Raw genomic sequence first — 18,929 nt, 5'->3', positions numbered from 1 at the left:
AAGGCCATAATATAATTTTATTCTGTATCGTATTGTACAATGCCAAAGGGCTTGGTGATTGCTCAGAAGGATATAAAAGGTGTAATTAGTTTTAAATGATAATGAAATAAGAACAAGTCACCCATAAAAAAATACTTTATTCAGATGTAAATTGTGGTTTTGTCATGAAGCCATCTCAAGGTTCTTTCTTTTCCTTGGTGACATTCTATCTTCAACTTTATAACTCAAGCTTTTAATTTACCTTTGGCATTCTCGTATGGATTTCCGGATTCAGTGCATAACTGGAAAGGATCTAATTAGTTTACAGTGAAAATGTTAAGGTATATCACCCTTATGAGAAATGCTAGTATAAGACTGGAAGCGAATCTATGATCCGTTAAATGAAATGCTTGAAATGATAGTTCAGTTTTCATTTTACTACTACTGCTCCTTATTATATTTATTTATTGCTTTCAGCATTTAGCTCTCCCCCCCTTTTTTAATCAGTGTGTGAATCTGGGATATGGGGAAAAATACTGTATTTGCTGAGGTTTTGAGTAATTACAGCCTAAAGAAGGTTTTGCTCTCTTTTATGTAGAGATTAATAGAGCTAAATTTACAAAATAAGAAAGCTGCAGTCTTGTTCTTCTTTACCCTTAAATAATTTTTAAATTATGGAACAGATAAAGCTCTGTATTTGCACACATCAACTGTTTAAATACAGGAGGGTATTTTATGTTCATTTATTTTTAATGTGCTGCGCTCTGAATTGTTAATTGATTAATTCAACAAGATTCTGTTTAATGGATGTCTTTATCCTTGTGGAATTAGAACTGTCACCAAAGATCTTTTATATATTAAGGATTTTACCCAGAAGATACATTAAAAATGAGGATATATTTCTGGATAACACATACAGTCCTCTTACTGACATGGTCACTAAATCCCTTTTATCTTTAATATACTTTGTTTTGTCTCCTCTTTAATTTTAGTTGTGTGCAGATTTCATATGTATTTGTGTGTGTGTGTGTGTGTGTGTGTGTGTGTGTGTGCATTTATATTTGGCCTGTGGGTGTTTGGTTTTATCACGTTTGAATTTTTTCCCACTGGTATCTATTCCGTGACAACCTGTTGTTTTCTGCAACACTCCCATGAAATTAGGATATATTGGGAATTATTTAAACATTACTTTCTGTTCAAAACAAATGTGAAAGGGCAAAAATGATGAAAATGAACATAACAACTGAATGTAAAGACATTCCTTGCATGCATGTGAACTATAGAATTTTGAAATAACCCACATCCCAACAATGATTCTATTAGGTTTAGCTGAAAATATTTTCTGAGACCATGCCAAAGTATTCAGAACATACACAAGGACTGCAACGTAAAACCTAAAGGATTACCCCCCGCCCCAAAGTATCTTGCTTGAGATAATACAACTGTAAGGATCCTATCAATATTATATAGTTGGTTTCTGAATCCAAAAGATCTTTTATTTTGGTTGCTGTTAGTTGCGAAGTCATGTTGACCCATCATGACCTCATGGACAACATTCCTCCAGGCCTTCCTGTCCTTTACCATCTGCTGGAATCCATTTAGGCTCACGCCTACTGCTTCAGTGACTTCATCTAGCCACCTCATTCTCTGTCATCCCTTTCTTCTCTTGCCTTCAACCTTTCCCAGCATTAGGCTCTTCTCCAGTGAGTCCTTCCTTCTCATTAGGTGGCAAAAATATTTAAGTTTCAACTTCAGGATCTGGCCTTCTAAAGAACAGTCAGTGTTGATCTCCTCTAGGACTGACCGGTTTGATTGCCTTTCAGTCCAAGGGACTCACAGGAGTCTTCTCCAGCACCATAGTTCAAAGGCTTCAATTCTTTGGCGCTCAGCCTTTCTTATGGTCCAACTATCTTTTATTTAAGAATATCTTAAAAACTTCATTTTACATGCCATAATAAAAGCTGGAATAAAGCATCTTAGAATACATACCTTTTTTACAATTACAATGCCTTCTTGCGTTTCCTTGTCTGTAGTAATCCCGAACATTTCTGAGCCATCTCCATCAAGAATGTTATATTCCATCTCAGCATTTGGACCCACGTCAGCATCATTAGCCTTTATCCGTCCAATTGGTGAATTAGAGGGTGCAGATTCTGGTATTTTGAATTGATAGGCACCTAAAGGTAAAGAGGTGGAGAGGTCTATCAGACGGTTAACATTATTTCCGCATTTTTCAACAACCTCTTTAAATTTTCTTGTTATATCTTTTAACTGACTGTATACACATTGACAGTTACTACTAGATTGCTACTTCTTTAGAAATAGGGAGGACTTCCTGCAAATCAGTGACCTGGCTCACATGACATGCTTCCAAGAATTAGGCAGCGCTGGGGTTTAGGGTTATGTGAGTATTATAAGCTATTGACCCATATAACTAACTAGATGTTATTAGTCTTAACCTCAAATAGCTACTAATTTGCTTGTGCCTAAATAAATTCTCCACAATGCAAATGACTCACCATAATCATTTGTCTCTTCCTGGTGGCTCTTTAGACTGTCAAACTATCTTTCCTATACCTATTTAGAGGGGCCGGGGATCAAATCTGGCGTCATCTGCATGCAAATCATGTGATCTAAGACAAAAGGGTCCTTCCCCTCACCAATATCTCTCTGCCAAACAAGCTCCATGATTAGTTATGCAAACCAAAATGTGCACAAGCATTAAAAGGTGGGGTTTATATAAATAAATCTGGCTTAAGAATTATTTAACAGCAGTAATATGATGCATGAGGATTATCCAGCTGGTGACTTTAATACATGGTACTTTACCTTGAGCAATTTGCCATAGTGGCAGTTGCAGATTGAAGAGAGAAGTCTTGCTTTTGAATCCTGCCACTCGATAGCACTACTAGTGGCAGCGAGATGGTACTACATCTACTGCAACGCTCTCTACATGGGGCTACCCTTGAAGACCACTCAGAGGCTCCAACTGGTAGAGAATGCAGCCGCGAGAGTTGTATTGGGAGTTTCCCGACACTCCCATGTCACACCTTTGCTCCGCGAGCTGCATTGGCTTCCAGTTGTCTTCCGAGTGAGGTTCAAGGTGTTAGTAATGACCTACAAAGCCCTACATGGCATGGGTCCGGAATACCTTGGGGAGCACCTGCGGCCACCGTCAACTTCCCTCCGCCCAGTACGCTCCCACAAAGAGGGCCTCCTCAGGGTGCCACCGGTCAAAGAATGCCGACTGGTGGCCCCCAGGGGGAGGGCGTTATCTGTGGGTGCACCGGATTTATGGAACCATCTTCCGGTCGAGCTCCGGATGGCGCCCGATCTCCGCTCCTTCCGGCGCGATCTTAAAACCCATCTCTTTAAACAAGCTGGCCTGGCCTGATGGGACGGGGTGGGATTTTATAAATGGACTTCAATTTTAATCTGTATTAATTTATTATAGGCATTGTTTAATTACTTTTTAATAATTTTTAATTTTTGTATCTTGTTTTTATGTATTGCCCTGTTCACCGCCCTGAGTCCTTCGGGAGAAGGGCGGTATACAAATTAAATTAATAATAATAATAATAATAATAATAATAATAATAATAATAATAATAATAATAATAATAATAATTTAGCATGAATCAGTGACACAAAGAGCAAATCTGAATCTGGCTCAATTTATTCTTTCAGTTTGAGAGGTTTTGTTCTTTATACTTAAAGGGAGCTATTTTTAACTTTTTTTTGCAAACTTGCCACACAAATACTCAGAAACCATTCAGTCACTGAATCTGTTAGGATAGAGAAGTGTGCACAGTCCAACTTGGGCAAGTGCTTTATCTATAAGTATTATCTTTTCTTTAAAGTCAATTCCATCCTTGCCAAACTGTTCTCTTTTCTTTGATTCCTTTTTAGAACAACATAAGAAGCCATTTTTTACCCAAACAAGAAAATAAACTAAAGACATTTACAAATATCAAATAAAAGCATGCAATATATTCAAATAATCAAAAGTTGAGTGCAGCCCAAATCTATCTTCTGATGTGCTGCACTGCAAATGACCCACAGATACTTTGCTGGGGTCTATTTTGCTATTGTGCCTCTGTATTGTTGTGTTACACATTCTGCAAAACCTGAGGCATCATTGAAGCATCTCACATTATAAAGAACTCATGTCAAAAGGAGTTTCCTGTTCCCTGTACCCACAGGCTGATATTTGTCCTATATTATGAATATTTCTTCAGCAGGAACAAAAGAAAAATAAATTCATTTCTCGTATTTTTCTCTCCTGAATTCTTTTTCCTTGTAGAAAAAAGTACCTGACAATGTACTTTTGTAAAGTAGTGCTTTACAAATGCATGGAGAATTCCTTGCCTCTGGGATTCTCCCACATGGGTAAGTGATCTATTAGTGGTGGATCTGTGTGAGATTTCCACAGCATTTGGCAAAAATAAGAGCCCAAGATGAAACAACAACAAAAAAAGTGTTTTATGCAGGTGACTTAATAGTGAAAAAGAGAAACAAAAATAAATGATGTAGACATAGGTTAACAATTGGACTAATTTTCCCTATTATATTTGAATTGGTTCCTATGTGATTTCTTTTGATCCTTTGAAGTAGTACATTACACCACCAGAATAACTGAAAAGAAAACTCTTATGAGTAATTGCCGGTAGTTAAGAACAGTTTGTTGATGTGAATTAATCAGTGCTTTAAATAACAAGAAAAATAGAAAGTTTTTTTTAAAAAAAAGAGAAATAAACTGAAAAATAGAGGAAAAAAGTAGGGAATGGCTTTCCCACCACGCAAAGGGAGAATAAAATTCTATATTAGGATAACTAGTTACTTAACATTTTAATGATATGTTGGCAACTATAAGGACTAACTCTCCTTTTTAATGAAATGTATGAATTCAAAGGAGATAAATACATTACAGATTAGAGCTTTGGCTGTTTATTGTAGTTGTTGTTGTTGCTGTTGCTTGCAGAGACCTGCGGCCTAATGTTGACAGTAAATTGTAAAAAGCCATTCCTTTTCCCTCAGCTATGTCCATCGACCTATACATAAAGTTCCTATAATTTGATTGCCAAAATGTTTTATGGATGTAACCAGGGCTTTTTTTCTCATAGAACACTCAGAACGGAGTTTCGGCACCTTTTTTGGATGGAACCTTGTAGGGTAGGCAAGGCGGGTTGTATGACATGTGTGAGTTCCGGCACCTTTTTCTTTTACAAAAAAAGCACTGGATGTAACTATATAAGGGAAAAAAAGTATCTTTCTCATACTCTGGGGGAAGCGGGGTGGATTGTCATTGACATCAGTCAATGTGATGTTCACCGTGGTGGTTCCTGACAATCCACCCATCTGGCCTCCCATATCCTTGGCTTGGATGACTACTTGATATTGCTCCCGGTTTTCTCGATCCATGTTCAGCAAAGCTGTCTTGATGATACCTAGGAATGAAAAAAAAAGGTTTTTTTTAATAAGTTATTCTAAGTAATACCTAAGTAGTCAGAATGCAGTGCATCTAAGTTGAGATAGAGATAGATAGATAGATAGATAGATAGATAGATAGATAGATAGATAGATAGATAGATAGACAGACAGACAGACAGACAGAAATTAGATATGGATTAGCTAGAGATGGAGATGGAAACGGCGACAAAGATAACACAATGCCTCTCCTTCATACCTCCCAGTATGAGCCAGTTGTGAATTGCTGGAGCAGCAGCTATGTTTAATCTTATGTTGACAGTATCTACTGTGTACCAAGTATGTTCTATTCTTAAATGATTTCAGTAATTGCTAAACTTAATGCTTTGATGCTCATTCTCCTTAATAGGGTAATTCACGTACTTCAAAGTGAAAAAAACCCCCAAAAACAAACAAACATATTCTAAGATGGATTTTAGCAGCTCTCTCTCTCTCTCTCTCCTCTCTCTCTCTCTCTCTCTCTCTCTCTCTCTCTCTCTCTCTCTCTCTCTCTCTCTCTCTCTCTCTCTCTCTCTCTCTCTCTCTCTCTCTCTCTCTCTCATTTCTTCCATATGATCCAGTGTGCTGCAATGTTGGTCTAGAACCAGGCAGACCCAGTCTGAAATCCTTCTTAAATGGTGAAAAAGCACCAGGTGACTTTCAATCAGTCACTGTCACAATCTAGCTCACAAGGTTGTGTTAGGGGAAAATTGGAGGAGGGAATGCCACATAGCCACTTTCAATTTATGAGGAAAAGTTTGTTATCAAAGCCAAAGTAGGCCACAAACTAAACAGGAGGAGAAATTTTGGCAAGTCTAGTTCCATTTTTTAAAAAGACTTTTGATTAGCAAGATCTTTCCCCTGCATATAATTCCTTTTTTCCCCTCCCACATTCAAAGTCAAATGACTGTGCTAAGCACAACTTTAATGGAAGCATCTACATACCCAATGTTTGCTAAATGGATTTGCATCCAGGCTAAGTTCTGCTTATTAGGTTAAGATATTCTGATTTTAAAAAAAAAATGTGTCATGCTTACACATGTATTGCTCCATTGTAACTCTCAAACCCTGCATTGAGTCAAATGGATTTCTTTGAAGAGTTTGCCTAATGACATCCTAGCTTGACTTAACAAGTCATTTTAAATTATGGAGGTTATCAGAGTATGACAGATTAAAGGCCTCTGACCTGACTCAGACTCAACAGAAAAATATGGCTGCCCCTGGAGAATACTGTAGACAACTCGAGCACTGTTCCCATACGTGGGGTCATCGGCATCCGTTGCAGTGACTTGCATCACAAATGTCCCTGTGACAATGAAATAGAGTTATAAACTGGTGTATCAAAAGATGCCATTTCAACTGCTGTCAATTGTAGGGCTAACAGAATTTGGGGTTTAAGAATAGATTTTATGAAGACAAGTCAGATACCGCAAATTTTGAAGGGTCTGCCCTTGAAGCACTGGCTGGATGAATTTTATGAAAATTAACTGTAAATATAAGCATGCCCCATCCCGCTTTGAAAGATGGAGCTGTTCCAATGTTTTGCAAGCGGCTCAAAGGAATCAAACTGCACATGATGTCATTGTGTCATTCATTTTTCAGCTCATTGACATTTGTTTTACAAATAGCGGTTATCAAGCTGAAAAGGAGATTTAACTGGTATGAGGGAGGGGTTTTTTATGTTCTTTAATGGGATCAGTTCATGCTTGTGCCTGCTGTTTGGAATAAAAGGAAATCCTTATTCTCCTGTTGGAAACAATGAAAGAAGGGCAATTCTGACAAGCCAAAGGAGGAGAAAGGAAATTTCTGCTTATCAGAGTTCTTTCTCTCGCTCAGCCTCTTCCCCATTTGGCTATGGCTATTCTTGGGGGGGGGGGAATCAAAAGATCAAGCAATTTAAAGAACAGGCAGGTGAATGGCCAAATTCAGACCCAGAAAAATGTATTTTTTCAGATATAAGAAAATTGCTTCTGGGGTAATAGCAAAAAAGAGTGTGCTGAAGAATATATAGTACAGACAAGCCCAGAGAACAAGATCCCAAGTAACTGATAACACTTTGGCTAATTTGAAAAGCAAAACAGAGTCGGAGGAAATCCAGATATGTAGGCGAGATTTGACGATCAAAACACAATGCTAGAAAAGGCTGGTGGCAAGCCATTATTTTTTTTGCTTGATACCAATAAACCTGCATAGCTGAATCTATATAAGTCAGCAAAAGCCTGCCTTGATTTGAAGCTGATTTTATAAATACGCCAAGATTTATTTATTTATAAAGTATACACTTAGATACACCAATACATATTCTTTCTAAATGCAGTGTCCTATAGAAGTAGGCACTCTTTTCTGACCTGGAAACTGGATTTGTTCTTCCTGTCTGTAAACCATAAAGTGCATACTGTGATGGATGCTTACAAATGAATGAAAAATTGTATTTACTTATTCCATTTATATTCCATCTGTCTCACTATCCAGAGTGACATTGGATAGTGTCTTGGAAGCATAACACCTATCTGGGTTTCATTAAAGCAACCTGACATTTTCCCAAACACCTTTATAAGTCTGGGAAAAAATAATTAAACCTCCTTGAAGCAGTTCAAATTAATGCAACTTGTATCCAATCCAAAAATGACTTTTGAATATTTTTTTAAACCATACGCTGTCCCAGTTCATGCAATGTGCAATCAAAAGTTGAATATAAAAATCTTGGTTCCCCATTTTCTTACTGTCAAACAAGAGGAGATGGCCTCAGTTAATGTTAGTCCCTTTGCTTTTAGATCATGGAATACTCTTGCACCCAGGAGATGTGATGTTTCTAGGTTGGTAACAAATAAGGTAAATCTAAAACATCCTTTGAGTTGAGCTTACCAAATATATTTGTAGATAAGCTCAGAATTTTAGGAAGCAAAATGTAACTAAAAAATCAGGTTCAGCTCATTCACAACTTATCTGTGAGTACATACAGTAGTATTTCCTAGGTATGCTCATGTAAAACCATCTTTGGATTTACAAACTGTTATGTACTGGGCTCTTAAAGTATACCACGTGGGTTGGTAGAGCAGCTAACGGCTCTCCAGCAACCCAGATTACAAGTCTCCTGTGCTGCAATTGGCTGTCTCCAGGCGGCAATGGTTGATTCAAACCTATTGGCTGCCGCCTAGGGGCTAGACTATATATTGCAGCTAGTTGCAGCCTTTTCCCCAGTACAGTTTCTGCACAAAATAAACTATGAGTTACCTTGTACTCAGCTTCGCGTCTTCATTCCTGCACCAAAGAACCTGCTATTTAACAGTGGCGACGAAGGTGGGATCCTGCTTCACTGATTAAGAGTTGAAAGGCAGCACACGCTGGAGGGAAAAGGCATTTCCCCCCCTCTCTCAAGGTCGGCTAGCAAGCTACGCTAGCGACCTCATGCTCAATGGACTCATTCCCTGAGCCTGGAAGCAGGATCCGGAAGAATGCAGGAACCAGCAAAAGAATGCTGAAGGTCAGGAAACTGAGAGAATTCGACATGAAATACCTGGAGGAATGGCCATCATATCTATCACAAGTAGAAAACTACCTCAGGGCCAATCAGATCGCGGAAGAAGGACTGAAGGCTGCAATGCTACTCTGTGTGTGCGGCCCAGCAACCTTTGATTTGGCCGAGAACCTTTTCGCGCTGACACCGATAGAAGCAGTCTCCTATGAAGACCTCAAAAAGAAGCTAACCGGGTACTTCCAGCCCAAGATGTCTGAAATGGCTTGGCAGTTCAGGTTTGACCAAAGAGTGCAGCAACCGGGTGAATCAACTTCTGAGTTCATAGGGGGGCCTGAGGCAGGCTGCACACCTTTGTAAATTTTCAAATTTAGAAGAGCAACTACGAGACCGGATCGTCTGTGGCCTACGGGACAGAACGCTTCAGCAGAGACTCTTTGCTAGGCCAAATTTAACATTTTCTAAAGCACAAGATGAGGTGATGGCCAACGAAGCTGCCAGGGGCGCCGTTCAAACAGTGCAGCCCGCCAAATTGACAAAGTTTGAAGAAACAGTCCACCGTGAGGATGCCAAACGCACCAAAGAATTCTCTGAGGAGGAAGAACCTGAAATCAACCGACTCCAAAAGCAGCCCAACACGCAACACTGAAACAGCCAGCAGCAAGAAGACCATTACAAGGCAGTTCTCTTACTGAGATGTAAGGGGTGCGGCAGCAACCATTTTCACGCCAACTGCAGATTTTGATCAGCCACGTGCAGAGCTTGCGGAAGGACAGGCCACATCGCAGTGGTTTGCAGAGCCCGCCAGAGAGACTGGCCACCCAAACACCAGTCAGAAGAACTGACTAGGAGAGGTACTGGGGCCCAGGGTCCAGTTAGTGTGGTTTTTTTCAGAAGCCGTAGAAGCGTATGCCACACCAGGGCTCGACGCCCCCTCAAATCCAAACTTAAGCTCATGATAGAGCTACAAAGAGTTCCATGTAAGATGGAATTGGACTCTGGCTCTGCAGTTTCAATTATTTCTCAAGACACTTTTAACTTCATGTGTAGGCGCAGTAACAATTGGGCCAAACTAAGACCCTCCTGCGAGTCCCTTGGACTGCAAGGCGATCAAACCGGTCAGTCCTAGAGGAGATCAATCCTGACTGCTCTTTAGAAGGCCAGATCTTGAAGCTAAAACTCAAATACTTTGGCCACCTAATGAGAAAGAAGGACTCACTGGAGAAGAGCCTAATGCTGGGAAAGATCGAGGGCAATAGAAGAAGGGGACGACAGAGAATTAGGTGGCTGGATGGAGTCACTGAAGCAGTAGGCGTGAGCTTAAATGGATTCCAGAAGATGGTGGAAGACAGGAAGGCCTGGAGGAACGTTGTCCATAGGGTCGCGATGAGTCGGACATGACTTCGCAGCTAACAACAACAACAACAAGACCCTCAGATATAATCCTAACAAATTTTCAAAATGCTCACGTTAAAGTTATGGGAGAAGCCACTTTGTTGGTAAAGTTTAAAGTGTTTTTGGGGCACCTGGATCTAATAGTAGTAGGGGGCCAGAGAACGAGTCTCGTTGGACTCGATTGGTTTGATGCCTTAGGTATTCAGATTACTGGCATAACCTGGACAAAAATGGCAGACATCGCATCAGTATGCGAGGAATATGTGGATGTTTTTGATTCAACCCTAGGCACATACACAGGCTCGCCTATCTCATTTAAGTTAGATCCCAACGTAGTTCCAATCATGGTTAAGCCTCGTAGGGTCCCCTTTGCCTTAAAACATAAAATTGATTCCGAAATTGATAAGCTCATAGAACAGGGCATGTTACAGCCTGTTGATGGTGGGGAGTGGGAAACTCTTATAGTCACCCCACTTAAAGTCAACGGGGAAGTGCGCATTTGTGCTGACTATAAATGCACTCTAAATAAAGCCCTCAAGCAACACGCTTACCCGGTCCCAGTGGTCAATCATATTTTAGCCTCCTTGCAAGGGGGTACTATTTTTGCTAAACTTGATTTAGCACAGGCCTATCAGCAATTGTCGGTTGATGAGGCCATAGCCACGGCTCAAACGATCGTGACTCACAGGGGGGCTTTCAAAGTTAAACGCTTACAGTTTGGAGTAAGTGTTACACCGGGTATTTTTCAGGGAATCATGGAGCGTCTGCAGAAAAAACTGTCTCTACAGAATCGGTCCCTGGTGCCCCAAATGCTGGATCCTAACCACTCTTGCTCTTATCTGTCTCAATTTTACCTTCTCGTAGCAGCTCTTCCCCAGTCCTCCAAATATGATTGTGAAAATCTCTTAGGTCCACAAGAATATTGAAATAGTAAGCCAAACAGAAACTTGATGGAAAGGAGAAAACCAGGACAATGTGATCCAATATGACCAACACTCTGGACATATCCATGTGTTTTTTGTGGCAGCAATATGGGAATAGTTTGCCACTACCTCTTTCTAGGTGTAACTTTTTCACTTCCCAGTGTAGCTTATAGCCCTGCAATTTCCTTGTGGTCTTTCATCCACCTATTAAACAAGCTTCACGCCTGCTTAGTTTTCTAAGATCAGTCAAAGTCAGCAAAGTGTTGCCTACCTGCTGGACTGACGTATAGAATATAGATAGCTCCTAATGCTGGTGCATGGGAATGCTACAATACAACAGCTGTATAAACTTAGATGACATATGAAAACCAGTTCATTAATTTAATCAGATAGTAACGTTCCCTGTTGAATTCTCCTTATTTTGGTCAAATATACATTTTAAGTTATCTCCACTCAAGGCAAAATTTTCAAATATGTGTGTATACTATGATTGATGCCACTGAATTTTGATTTAAGTGGAAATAATGATAAAACCAAAGGGAAAAAATAGCATGGATTTGTTAATAGTTTTTTAGTCAACAAAAATTAAAACAGTGTTTCCCCTCTTACTGACACAGTTGTGCAGGCCAGTTCTAATTCAAATGGGACCTTCAATACAACCTCAGTTCCAAATACCAAATCTTTGTTATTGCTCAGAAATCTGTGCCAAAGGCATCTAGAAATTACTCTAATCTTTACAGAAGGGCATATATAAAAACAGTTGCTGAATATGTGGCAGTAAATACATGTTTATTACAATTTAGTCGAATCTGAAAGTTAACTATTAGAAGACCTGGTTGTGTAGAATATACTTTTTATGTAGTAAGGGCGATTTTCAATTGTACTCCTCCTGTAGTTTGATGACCATGTGCTGCTGCATAATATCATCTTACTAAGCAACCGTTTTATCAAATCGATGCTACAGTGATACCAGAGGCTTATCTGCTTCTACAAATCACTTTTCTCTGTCATCTTTCTTCCAACACAAAGGACTTAATGCAGATCTTTTGTCTTTATCTCTCCTCCTCCTCCCCCTCTACTGTAGAGCAGAAAAACGCACAGCTGGACATGTTAAGTACTCATTGCTTTGATCTTAGTAATCCCAACTGTAGGACTGCTATTTGACAAGCTAATGAAAACTAATCCCTGCATGGTTGGGTGATCTGACACCTACCTACTTCAGACATTTCTGGGACGCTGGCATTGTAAATGTCCTTTGTAAACAGGGGCTCATTATCATTGATATCGTGGATCTTAATGATAAACTCTGATTCTGGTTCCACAGGCCTCCCAGTCTTTTTGTTGATAGCCTGAGCACGAAGAATGTAAACAGGTTTCTCTTCTCTATCAAGTCTTCTCGTGGCCTGAATATCGCCAGTGTTTTCGTTGATGATGAAGAGGTCCCCTGCTCCATCTCCGGAAAGGATGTATTTGAGTGAACCGTCTCCTTTATCCTGGTCAGAGTGAAGCTGTGAGAGAAACAAGAATTTTAAGCAAAAGCATATCTGGAAAATCCTTCCTAAGCTTCACCTCTGTCAACCAAGATTGATGGTCAGGCAATATTTTTGGTGAGAATAAGTCAGGGAGATTATTCATTACATTGTACATCTCAGTCCACTCTCGAACAGACATGTCAAACACAAGGCCCCGGGGGCCAGATCCGGCCCACGAAGTGGTTTCATGCGGCCCGCGAAGCCATCCTGGAAACAGTGAGGGAATGGCCCCCACTGCCTTGGCCCTGGCCCAGAGACCCTCCTTCTGCCAGAGACCCTCAGATCTGTCCCACTCCTGCCCAGGCCCCCATAGGCACCCTTGATGCGAACGATGTAGAGTTGGCCATGCCCACCAGTAGGCCATACGCACTCTAGCCACACCCACCCAGTAGGCCACGCCCACCCTGGCCATACCCACCCAGCCCCCTGAGGGCAACCGCAATGCTGATGTGGCCCTCAATGAAATTGAGTTTGACACCCCTGTTCTAGAATATTTCTGTATGAGCTATTTCCAGCCATTCAAGTTTTATTAACACAATTATTATTATTTTTAAAAGGAAGGGGATTATTGTAAGATAGTTTAGATCAGGGGTGTCAAACTGCTGGCCTGTGGGCCAGATGCATCATAGCGAAACCGCACCCACCCCATTGCCAGCAATGGCAAAAAAAAGTCACGATATGTCATGACACGTCACGTGACATTGCGAGTTTGATACCCCTGGTTTAGATACTGTGAAAGGTTTGGACTACGATAGCCCTTGCTAAAGTTTAATTTTACCAGCATCCATTCAAATGGGCAGCTCTGCACTTGGGATGCCAAGAAACTTAATTTCTTTCACTATCCAAGAATGTGGACCACAAAATCTGACTTTTCATTTCATATATAGGCTTGCCAAAGTGCCAATAACATCAATAGGCAATGAAAATGATTATGACTACAGTAAGATATTTCTGGAGAAAATCAATCTATGTGGTCGCTAAGAGTCGACATCGATTTGATGGCTCATAATCAATTAATCATCATCATCATATATTCATGAATATAATAATGGCTGGGACCAAAGCAGCCATTAATGAACAGTGTGTGTGTTTGTGTGCGTGTGTGTTTGTGTTTGTGTGTGTATGCTTTTGAGTCAGTATTGACTCCTGGCAGCTGCTGAAGAGGTTTGTGTCATTTTCTTGGCAAGATTGCAGAAGTAGTTTGTTCTGGCCTGCTTCTTAGGGTTGAGAGAGAGGGCCTCATCCAAGGTTACCTACTGGTAGCTAGATAAGTGCCTAAAGTGGGATTAGAATTCACAATGTCCTGGTTTCCTTGATGCCTTAACCCAGGGGTAGGCAACCTTGGCTCTTTTATGACTCATGGACTTCAACTCCCAGAATTCCTGAGCCAGCTATGCTGGCTCAGGAATTCTGGGAGTTGAACTCCATGAGTCATAACAAGAGCCAAGGTTGCCTACCTCTGTCTTAACCACTACACCAAATCAGTTTAAGATTTAACCTAAACATTAACCTAGAAATTTGTTTGTTAGGATCTTGAGGAAAACCCTCTTTCGAAGCTGGTATTGGCACTGTCATAAAAGTGAAGTTCCTTATTATTGGCATTTTATTTGGAATCCCAAATTGGGATGATTTCTTTCCAGTGTAACTACCTATTTCAGATTACATCTTTTCTTCAGACTTTCTTCAGGAAAGAAACATTTCAATTGCCTCATTTTGCTAGTTGTAATTGTGCTCTCCTAAGTTAGCGCTATTTGTATTAGGGGGCAAAAAAAATCCCCTAAAAATCTAGCACGCTAAATACAAGATACACTAATTATACCCATTTATTTCTGATTTTAAATCTTGTACGCTTAGTTCAATGAATTTATTCCTAGAGCAAACACATAGTCTTGAATGCTAGTAGCAACAGATATTTTAATCATTTTATATATGAATTTAAATTGCCTTATGAAGTAATTATACTATAGAGACAAAAATAAGAAAATTATTCCATACCTCATTTAGAATGGTAACAAGAAATTACAGGGGATATTTATTTTGTCTGATATATAATATTAAGGATACCTGATTAAACCAACAGTTTGGCCCTGGTTCTGCCATACTTTATTCTACAAAATGAAGAACTGCTCAAGAGAATAGAAACAACAAACATATTCTACATGGAAGAAGGAAAGGTGAACTGGAAATTATTCTGTATTATAATTTATAATTTATTCTATATGATAATAAGACAAAGATAAATGCCTGAGATACAGTAATCAACACAGATAGGTAGCCTATTTAATTTATGTTAGAATAAATAACACAAAAGATGGACTTTTTAAAAAGAATATTTATGTCTAGAACCGATAAACTCTAGGCTGAGATATGATAAAAAAATATAGGAGGCCATTTGATAACTGGTAGATCTATCTCTGCTGAAAATTGTGAAAAATAACAATGACAATGCATTTATTGTTTGTGACAAATTTGTATAAAAGGAAATGTATTCATATTGAATAGACAGTTTTGAGTTATATATATTCATCTTCAAACTATGGTAGCTTACGTACTTGCATCAGACATTGGGAATAAGAATGGGATATGCATCATGACATCACCAAGTATATATTTACACTTTTAGATCACTGTAGCTTGCTGTGGATGCTGCTGTCATAATTATTAAATTACTCTATTTATAGCATTATTGTAATTATGTCCATAATATGCTGTTTTACATGTAAAAATCTGCAGAGTCAATTAAAATCTACACACCATTCTGATGAATTATGTATTTTACATTGTGCAGAGCTCATTTGGCAGAGCTGTAAAACCATCATTTCCATTGCAATGTTCCGGAATAATTGTTATACATTTCATTGCAATTAAAATCTAAAGCACAAAGAGAGATCTTTCACTTGAAGCAAGGAGACCAAAGTTAAAGTTCTAGCCAGCTGTGAAATAAATCTGTTCATAAGGACTCTCTCTCTCTCTGATTTTTGTAAAATAAAATGGTATCTGTCTGTCATCCTCATGTTCTAAGGAAAATAACCAGCTTTAAATATAAGAAATATATATGATAAATCTAAACACAACAATGTGGATTAATGTATCAAGCATAGCTTAAATTAAATGTGCCCTTTCCCTCAATCACACGTCACTTGGAAAGAGAAGCTTTGAGTGCAGAAAAAGTTGCACTTGTTTTAAGTGCTCTTGACAGATACTATGAGCATGAATCAGTACCATTAAATCTGGTATTCCGCAAAACTTTAGTAAACATAATAATGTAGTATTTAAGCCATATGTCAGCCTTCTCCCTTCATCTCTACATCATTTGCTTATTGGATGATGCAAATTATTGTCCAGTGTTACTGGAGGGCATCAAGTGAAGGAAAAATTGATATGTATTTTCAGTTTGAACCTAAAGCAAGTTTATTCATTTAATCAATTTATATATCAACTGATATACAGTGTACTGATTATATCAATTTTGATCACCACCAGCAACTTTAGGCAATATACAATCATGTAAAGCAGAGGTCCCCAACCTTTTGGGCACCAGGGAGAGAGGTTTTTCTGCAGATTGGAGGGTGCGTGGTTTTGTGTGCTGCCTATATCCCACAGATGGAGCTTTGCTTGTTTGTATGGACTGGTTGCTGGCATGCTGCAGCCCAGTACTGGTCCACGGACTGGGGGTTGGGGATCCCTGAGGTAAAGAATACAAGTTATTATGACAACTGGCAAGAAGAATTAAAGAATGTCCATGTGAGGGAAACAAAACTATTGCACAACCAACACACATCCCAAGCAAATCCCAGGACTGTTGAAAGAGCTAAGACTTTAAAGTTTTCCTAATGCTCAGCATTGTCAAGGCTGGGTGAACTTTTGGGGGGTTTGATACTGCTCAAGAGAAAAGCCCCAGAGAAGGGTAACATGATGAGACCAGGAGCATGTTGCCTGCTGCCAGTTCTTACCGAATAGGTAGAGACCACTGGAGAAAGGTGAATCCAAATGTCTGAGAACCCCTGAACCATGAAGGCCCCAAGGTGGTTTTTTAAAAGGCAACAGGACTTCATTTTTCCTTGAAGACATTTTGCTTCTCATCCAAGAAGCTTCTTCAGTTTTGACTGAATGATGCGGGATGGAAGGATTTCTATTCCTTGCACTCATCTGCACTTTCTCAGAGTCGCTGAGACCACTTGGAGGTTTATCTGTGCCCTCAGGGTCACCTGCATAGTGCAACTGGGTGTGGAACCTTCTTGGAACTGCTGAAAGGAAAAACGAAGTCCAGTTGCCTTTTGAAAAAGCACCTTTGGGATAAACTTGACCTGGATGACTGAGAATCTCCATAGCAATAGCAATAGCACTTAGACTTATATACCACTTCATAGAGCCTGACAGCCCTCTCTAAGCAACAATCTGGGTCCTCATATTACCAATCTCGGAAGGATGGAAGGCTGATTCAACCTTCAGCTGGTGAGACTAGAGCTGCCGAACTGCTGGCAGCTGGCAGTTAGCAGAAGTAGCCTGCAGTACTGCATTGTAACCACTGTACCATCATGGCTAGACCTGAACTATGAAAGATTACTAGGAGATCCTTGATTTTTCAGTTTTATATTACCAAGTGAATAATACAGAACAGAGTACCAGAAGAAAAATGCCATTTGCAAAGATATTGCAGTTGTTTCAGACTCTTCTCCCTGTACTTGTCCTTGCTCTAGTCCTCAGCTTCACAGAAACTATTAGTTGTTATTGCTGTTCATGCAGAGACTTTGAGTCTTTTCATTATGGGAACAAAAGAAGTACTCTCAACAAAATTACTCAGCTTTTATTCCCCAAGATTTCATGGGGTTTCAAGAAATGGTTTAGCCAATTTTAAAATTAAACCAGTATCAATTCAAAGTCATTACTAGATGCTTAAACAAACAAACAAACAAACAAACAAACATAGTCTGTTTTGGTCATTTAATGTACAACAGACATTTGTAGTGGCAACTACTTCTCAGATATTTCCAATAAAATCTTTTATTGTGCAATCATCTTGCCTCATTCTTTAATTTTTAGAAGGGGAATGTTGATGTCCCGAACAACTTTCTTCCACTTATGACCTTGTATGTTTTCCCACTGCTTTCTCCATCTTTTTTCTAAGTCCAGGAAATTTACTAAGGAGAAAATAAAATATCTGCATAAAAACCTTTGTCTGGCCATATCAGGAATGTTTTATTTCAGTATCCTATGGAAAAAAAGGCAACAAGATCTAATATTGAGATCTCATGTTGGGCACAGCCAGATGGTCAGGTGAAACTGCTTGGCTCCAGTTCATGAACATATATCAGTAAATGTGTTTTCCTCCTTCTTTTAATGCAAGACAAGTTGAGGAAAGTGATTTATTGGCTATTCTGCTTTTGTTTTTCCTCCCATCGTACATAATGTACCAGGGTACACATAACTATCAACCCCTCTCCTTAATATGTGTAGGAGTGTGAAGGTGAATATAGATGAATGCTTAGAACAGCTGGCTTGGCCACCTGTCAAGGTGGCAGGTTGCAGAAACGGAGTAAGACAGGCTATTTCTGAAACTGGGTCTAGCGTTCTGAAAGAATGCAAAAATAACCACGAGGATAGGTCATAGAGATAGAGGAAAGTTTCAAGGTGAAATGGATAAGGAGGAATTGATAATGTGTGAGCATCATTCTTGGCTCATAAGGGAAGGGAGTTGCTGTAAGGGGCTGGATCTGGGAGCATTCATATGTAGCTCATCCAGATGTAGTCCCATCAAAGCAATAGCAACAGGAAAATGTGAAATATCTTGTGGGTAGAAGCAACAAAAACCTATAATGCAATCATTAATGTCATCTGGCAGGAGCTGGATCTCCTAGTCTAGATCGTTTTTAGATGCAGTTCAGGATTACCTCTCTCTGGAGAAAGTCTAAAGCTTGTTCAAAATATCAGTAAACCAGTGCATAAGGGAACACGCATGAAACTTGACAAGCAGTTTAGAATGGGCAATGGCATCAGTGGAAGCCAAATGTTCAGTCTTTCTTGCAGTGCAAACAAAATGATCATGGAGGGCAATGCCCAGTGACTGGAGGAAAAAGGGCAGGTTCATTACAGGCTGAAGTGGCCAATAGGAATGGGCATATCACAATGCCTGACCTTGTCTACAACCACTTCTTTGAT

At 39.6% G+C, this 18,929-nt stretch overlaps 1 protein-coding gene across 1 annotated transcript in view; it reads right to left on the bottom strand.

Moving 5' to 3' along the window:
• LOC310639207 (cadherin-6) overlaps positions 1-18,929 on the bottom strand; it is a gene marked incomplete at both ends in the record, with an annotated part of 79,670 nt that overhangs the window by 25,906 nt on the left and 34,835 nt on the right. The window contains 4 exons of the mRNA XM_083360712.1: positions 1,969-2,156; positions 5,259-5,426; positions 6,632-6,751; positions 12,452-12,746. Coding sequence (XP_083216838.1) covers positions 1,969-2,156; positions 5,259-5,426; positions 6,632-6,751; positions 12,452-12,746 — 771 coding nt within the window. The remainder of the gene's footprint in view (positions 1-1,968; positions 2,157-5,258; positions 5,427-6,631; positions 6,752-12,451; positions 12,747-18,929) is intronic.

Source organism: Vipera ursinii (genome assembly GCF_947247035.1).
Source record: "Vipera ursinii genome assembly, chromosome: 3".
Classification (NCBI taxonomy): Eukaryota; Metazoa; Chordata; class Lepidosauria; order Squamata; family Viperidae; genus Vipera; species Vipera ursinii.
Note: the sequence above shows the minus strand (reverse complement) of the source record. Positions and strands in the feature narration are given on the sequence as shown.